This window comes from Pogoniulus pusillus, chromosome 15 (genome assembly GCF_015220805.1).
Source record: "Pogoniulus pusillus isolate bPogPus1 chromosome 15, bPogPus1.pri, whole genome shotgun sequence".
Lineage (NCBI taxonomy): Eukaryota > Metazoa > Chordata > Aves > Piciformes > Lybiidae > Pogoniulus > Pogoniulus pusillus.
In genome coordinates this window covers 13,193,240-13,199,614 of record NC_087278.1, presented here as the reverse complement: position 1 = coordinate 13,199,614, position 6,375 = coordinate 13,193,240, and the positions used below count along the sequence as shown (strand labels likewise).

The following is a 6,375-nucleotide window of genomic DNA, read 5'->3' as shown; positions in this document are numbered from 1 at the left end:
TCAGACAGCACAGTTTAGGGCACTTGGTCAAATGAGAAGTCCACTGGCTGTCTGGAATCATTAAAGTAACATGCTTTTTCTTTGAGGGACACACTCCAAGACCTGGTCTCTTTACAGCGTGGCTGTTTTAGGCAGAGATAGTTACAAACTATCCCAACAGAACACAATCAGAAGACATGTCCAGAAAATTTTCTAATTCACCTAAGTAAACTGCTTTACCCTATGGTGCTAAGTGCTGTGATGGGACTAGAGTCCTAACAATCTAAGGAGAGACAAAAAGAGTCTGAAATTTGGTGTTTCGGTTCTGAAGGCAGCTTACACACCTAGCAGCTTTTGCATATTCCATCAGTAGTTCTAGTTGCTCTCCCTTGGAGACAGTCTGTAAAATCTTCATCTTCTCCTTTTAAGAGCATGAAGCTAATCAGTGTAAAACGAAGTAACTTTTTTTTTTTTTCCTTGAGATTTTCTCATTACAAAGTTGCACAGACACCTCTGTTTGCTAATGGTTATCTGTTTTCACATTTCAACACACTCTTTGGTATTCACCTGCCTGCTATTTTTTTGATAAATTGCAGCCTGAGTTCACTGCACACAGTATCTCTGCCTGTGTTGGTTTTCAGCTGTGGTTTTGTTATTTTTAGAGTTTTATCAATAAACAGTGATGTAGGTGGTTTTGTTTGTTTGAGGTTCTTTTGTAAAGCTTTCTTTCCTATACATAGTAATCTACAAAACCCTTCCTGGACTTCTTTTGGTGTTCCTGGCATCTGGTTCTTAATCTCCCAAGTCTTTTTTTTACTAGAAGCCTCTTGGATGATGAGACTGTTTTAATTCAGAGATACTGAATGGTTGTTATTATCATGGGAATGATAGGTGATCACACCTAGAGTACTATCTGGACTCCCTACTGCTCTCTAGCTGCTGAAGCTTCCACTTAGATGTTGTCCCTGTACCTGTTCTATAACTTGGCACTTGCTTGGAAATACAACTGCATTTCCTTGTGTTCCCTGAATTATGTTCTTTTCTGTAGGAAAACCAAAGCACAGCTGTTTCATTCTCTAAAAAACAAGATGCTGCATTTCATTGTCCTGACTCACCACACATTAGAAAGGTTGAAGTTTGCAGAGACCTGCAAGCTTGTGGGTGGACATTAAGTTTGTAATCACTGATTAAAAACTTAATGTCCGTAATGAAGGTATTGCTTTATAATGTTCTTTTAATAGTAAGTGTCAACACAGCTGGGGATTTTTTTCTTGCTGCTTTAAAACCCTCCATCAGAAGGCATGGCTCAGAAAAATAACTATTGTTAAGCCACACTGAGCAACTGACCAACTTCCCTAGCAGCATAAAGCATTTCTTGTGTTACTTGGCCAAGTAATGAGTTCTAGGCTCTTTCCCTCGTCGCTTGATGCCTTACCCAGATTCCTGGATACAGTTCAGTCCTTTCTGTTAAAATACCACAGTTGCTATTGTGCTACAGCATAGGTATTGACGTGTGGGCACTCAAATGCCAGGCTGTGCTTCTGGTTGACATTTGTTGACTGACTTAAAGATTCACCACTTTGATGCATTACATATTAGTATTTCTTTTCATCTAGGACTTTTTGTATAGAATCATAGAATAAACCATGTTGGAAGAGATAATCCAGTCCAATCTACCATTCAGCCCTATCCAATCAACTAGACCATGGCACTAAGTGCCTCATCCAGGCTTTTCTTGAACACTTCCAGGGATGGTGACTCCACCATTGAGGTTTGGGCTTTAAAAAAGCAAAATTGATTGAAAGTTTTTTTTTACACATGGAAAACTAGAAAGTAGTGACTGCATGTCAAAAAAAAAAAAAAAAAGAAAACTACAGAAAGCAAGCAAAACATTGTGTAAAGCCCAGTAAGCAATGAAAATTCTTTCTAATAAAAGGAACTCAAGGCCAGGCCTGAATAATCTACTCTGTTACAAATGTCTACCTAATTACTGATTTCTCCTCAAGGTACAGTCTTTTTAATTAGCTTTTGGAAAGTCTGAATGGAAAATCCTGATGACTTCACATATTTCTGTCACAATTACCTGGGAAAGAATACTCATACCTTTTGGTCTGGCAGAGTTTGCTTGGTTTTGGTGGGGTAGGTTATTTTTTTAAGCTTAAAATCTGTTTTACACCACTTGCTTCCCAGATTTGGGCTGGGTCTGTTTGGGGCTATTAGGAATTACAAAACTCCTCCCCCTCACCACATCAGAAGAACAGACAGAAATCTGAAGGGGAAAAAAATGTTTTATATATAGAGATGGTATTGGTATCAGCAACATTATTTTCACTTCAGCAAAAAGAAAAGCAATAGCAAACCAGAATTTGGGTGCATCAGAGGAACAAGCGGCAAAAATTTGCCTAGCTAGTAGCGCGAGGGCAAACGGCACAGTGTCAGAAAGACGATTTCAGTCACCAGTGTGCTTTTCCACAGCCATCGAGTTCTGAGCAAGCGGGCCGTCCCAGAGAGGGAGTTCTGCTCTGTGGTTTAACATCAGAAACCCAGCCCAGGGCTTCACTGACCAGCAGTTGCTCACACACCCCACGGCTCACCAGAAACCCCCGAGGTCCCGAACTCGATGCACGCGCGGCCAAGGTAGATGCCTTTTGTTCTGTTGCACTATGCTCTTCTGCATTCCTCCCACGTACCGTACTGCATCTCATTGCCAGTTCTTGCTCTCCGAGAGGTAGACTTCGGTGGCGGAACGTGGGGGAAGAACCTTTTGTTTTCCACAGGCAAATGAGCAACGAGTTAATTCCAAAGACCTTAAAAGTCTCACACTTAAAACCGAAAGCCCTTTCGGTTTGTAGCAGGCCAGGTGGCACTGTTTTCTGTAGGGATGATCGGTGGCAGTCAGTGTTTATGTTAACAGCCGCTGGCTGGGACAGCGCAAAACCAAAGAAGAAACGGCAAGGACTGGCTGTAAAATAATGTCTTACATAATACTACACACAGAGTGGACCTGAAGGAGGCATTTAAGGTTCACAAAGTGACGGGCACCACACACGCACAACCGCCCCCCCAAACCTAAAAATGTGGCAGAAGATAATTTCTCTCCACAAACGGGGCGCAGGGAAAAGCCTCCTTGGGGCGCAGCGGCGGCGGGCGGTGGGGAAACAGCCTAGCGTGCGGTGGCGGCCCGCTCCTCCCCGGTGCGCCGCCGGATCTAAAGCCCCTGAGGAGAGCAAGAGTGATCCATAGGTAGTCAAGTTCATAGGCAGCGCGACCGCGCCGAGAGCAGGAGCCCGCAGGCGCCCAACAGTGCCACCGCGGCCATCCCCTCCCTCAGAGCCGGCGACGCCCGCTGGCCCTCGCGGCGCCCGCACGCGCCCGGCACGCCTCGCCCCTCCCCCCGCGGAGCGCGCCCCGCGGCGGCGGCCCCTCGAGGCAGCCCGACGCGTCCCCGCCTGCTGCCGCCGCCGCCGGGCGGGACCATCTCTCCCTTTGGCGAGGGGGGGGCGCGCTCCGCCCCGGCTCCCCGCCTGGCCCTCCTCCCCCCCGCGCCGCGCAGAGCGCCCCTCCGCCTGGCGCGCGGCGTGGTCACGCCCAGCACAGGCATTAGCGCCCCCCGGTGCGGGGCGCGGGCGCCCGGGCATCCTCTGGTGGCAGCGGCGGCTCTTCTCCGGCACCTCGGAGCGCCGCGGGCGCGGAGCGGCTCTCGTTGCCAGCCGTGCGCTCCGCCGCCCCTCTCTGCGCCGCCGGACAACGCCATGAAGCCGGCGGTGCTGGAAGTAATGAGGATGAATCGGGTGTGCAGGATGGTCCTGGTCACTTCCGTGGGCTCCTTCATTCTCGTCATCTTCTATTTCCAAAGTATGTTGCACCCAGGTAGGGCACCAGCACCGCTGCACCGCAACCGCACCGGCACCGCATCGGCATCGGCTCCGCAGAGGGCAGCGCCCCGTTCTGCGCTGGCCCGCTCCCCGCCGACGCAGGTGGCGGGTGCCCCGGGAACACTCGTCGGCTGTTGCCGGCTCCGGCTTTCGTCTCCCGGTGCCGCTGCGGCAGGCACGGGGTCCAGCGGTGGGCGCATCGCCCTGTAGCCCGGCCAGTAGCCCTGTCCCGGCCACCGCCCGAGGAAGCCGCGGGAAGGTCGTCTCGCTCTCCGCAGGAAACTTACCGCGGAGGGAGGAAAGTTGTTTTATTTTTCAGTTTTATTCTTTGCTGCCTTGCGCTTAGGGGAACGGGGACAGGGGACGGCACCAGCCGGCAAGCTTCCCGCGGCAGAGAGCGGTGCCGGGAGCTGCCCGATCCCCGCGGGTCTCCGCATCGAGAGGGGGACCCTCGGCTCGACCACCCCTATGAGCCACCGGGGCTGCGGGTCCTCGGCTTCGCTGCTTGTCTTTTTTAGTGGGTATCGGGGACACGGCGGCGCGCCAGGGGCACCCGCCGCTGCTGCCGGGGGGCAACTTCGCGCCGGCTCACCCAAGTTGGCCGGAGCAGCGGGGCTGGCTGCCCGGCCCGGGCTGTCCCTGCTTGTGTCACGGTGGAGCCGGGCGGCCGCAGTCGGGGTGCTTCTGCCCGGTACTGCTGTATCCCCGGGGATTCGGGCGGCTGAGGAGCTCTTGGTGGTACTTCCGCACAGACCCTAGCTGCGGGATGCCGTACAGGGACGTGATCGTCTCCGAGTCGAACTCCTGGCTGCATAATGCGACTTTAATGTCCCAGTTTACAAGCGCGGTGGACGCTGGGGATAGCGCGATACTGGGGTGGCGGATGCTGGCTTCTGTGCAAGTCACTCGTAGAGTTAAGTCACACCAAGGTGAATTTGGACCACGGAAACTTCATGAGTGCCTGCTGCGTGCAGATGCCATCGTGTTTTGCAGCGAGGCTGCTTTGTGTAGCTTGGCTGCGAAGTTTATCCAGCGTGGAAAAAAATTTTTTTTTTGGTCAGTCTGTCCATCCGTCTCACATTTTCCCCTTCCTGCCTGAGAAATGAGGTGGAAATTGCACTTGCAGTGCCTTTGGAGGGATCTGAAAGCTGAGCAGGGGAGTGAGGCTGGTAAGAGGGAGCGATACCTCTTAGCAGACCACGGCTTGGCTGGCAGAGTGGCCTCACGTCAGGGTAGGTGAATCCTCTCAGCCCTACCTGCACAGCTCTCCTGCCAGCTCTCAGTGCCGTGCCTATAGGCAGAGATGCAGCAAAAAAGGGGACTGCAGTTTTTGTAATGTATGTTCCAGCCCTGCTTGTGGCCTCCAAATCATAGTTGGTTAAAAATTATTTTTTTCTTGAAGTTTTTCAAGTTAAATGGTAGGAACAGAAATTGGTAGATCTGCTGTTCTGTGGTGAAGCCAAGTCCCATTTGGCATCTTTCCTTCAGCTGCCTGCTCCTCCGAAGTTGGTATCATTTGGTTGATGAATATGTGCTTGTATGGTGCCCATCTGTGTTAGTACCTGCCAACTCCTTGGAAAAATTCCCTATTTTTTCTTTCCTGCTGCGTCTGCTTCATGCTTACTGGTTTCACAAGGGGTGCTTAGTCTATAGCAGACCTGGGGAAGTCGCTATTTTGGAGCTTCAAGGCACCGTTCAGAATTGTTGGTTGTAACACAGCTTTACCACTTTAGTGAGAGGTCTGGTATTTTCACTGGTTGCATTCCACAGGTGACATGGTTTGCATGTGTATTCACAGTGTTTGGCCAAGAATTATTATATTCCCTTGTTTCAGATGAATTTTACTGCTGGAACACAAACTCGGCATGCAGTAGGTGAGAGATTAAATTAAATGTTACTCTCTGAATTTCTGAACATTTGAAAAATTGCCTTTCAAGAACTTTCAATATCCTCTATAGCTAACTGTTGGAGATTATGGCTTTAGATTTGTGCTATTGTGAAACTATAAATAGGCTGAGGTTTTAGTACAATTCAAAGGATTTGCCATCCACTCTGAGGAGGGAATGTGATGCTGTGAGATCTCCAGGAGGATAATCTGTACCCATTTTTCGTTCGACTCCTAGTTAGATTGTTGGCATGAGTGAAGTAGGTCTGGGAATAAATGCAATCATCCTTATTGTACCTTTTTCATCATAACTGGTTCTGCCTTCTTTTGTGAGGGGTGGTGGTGAGCAAACAACTGTATTTCCACTATAGTGGAAACTGCTAGAAACCTATCTAATCTAGAGTATGGCCATTTGGTTTATGTATGGTTTGTAAGGCTTGAACAGCTGTTTTCACCAGGTGTCTGTTATGTGATCATATGTGCTACCATCTTGGTGGTGCAAGTGATAAATTAATGTGGAGCTCTTGAAGTGGAGAGTAAGACAGCAGACCTGCCAGTGTGACATATATCAAGTAGAAGATCATGTTGAGGCATTATGTCCTTACTTTAAGATACGTTAGTAACCCTTCTTGATGT

At 49.7% G+C, this 6,375-nt stretch overlaps 1 protein-coding gene across 1 annotated transcript in view; it reads left to right on the top strand.

The window, feature by feature from the left end:
• The first annotated feature begins 3,601 nt into the window (after window positions 1-3,601).
• CHST11 (carbohydrate sulfotransferase 11) overlaps window positions 3,602-6,375 on the top strand; it is a 188,006-nt gene continuing 185,232 nt past the window's right edge. Inside the window, exon 1 of the mRNA XM_064155424.1 lies at window positions 3,602-3,834. Coding sequence (XP_064011494.1) covers window positions 3,732-3,834 — 103 coding nt within the window. The 5' untranslated portion in view covers window positions 3,602-3,731. The remainder of the gene's footprint in view (window positions 3,835-6,375) is intronic.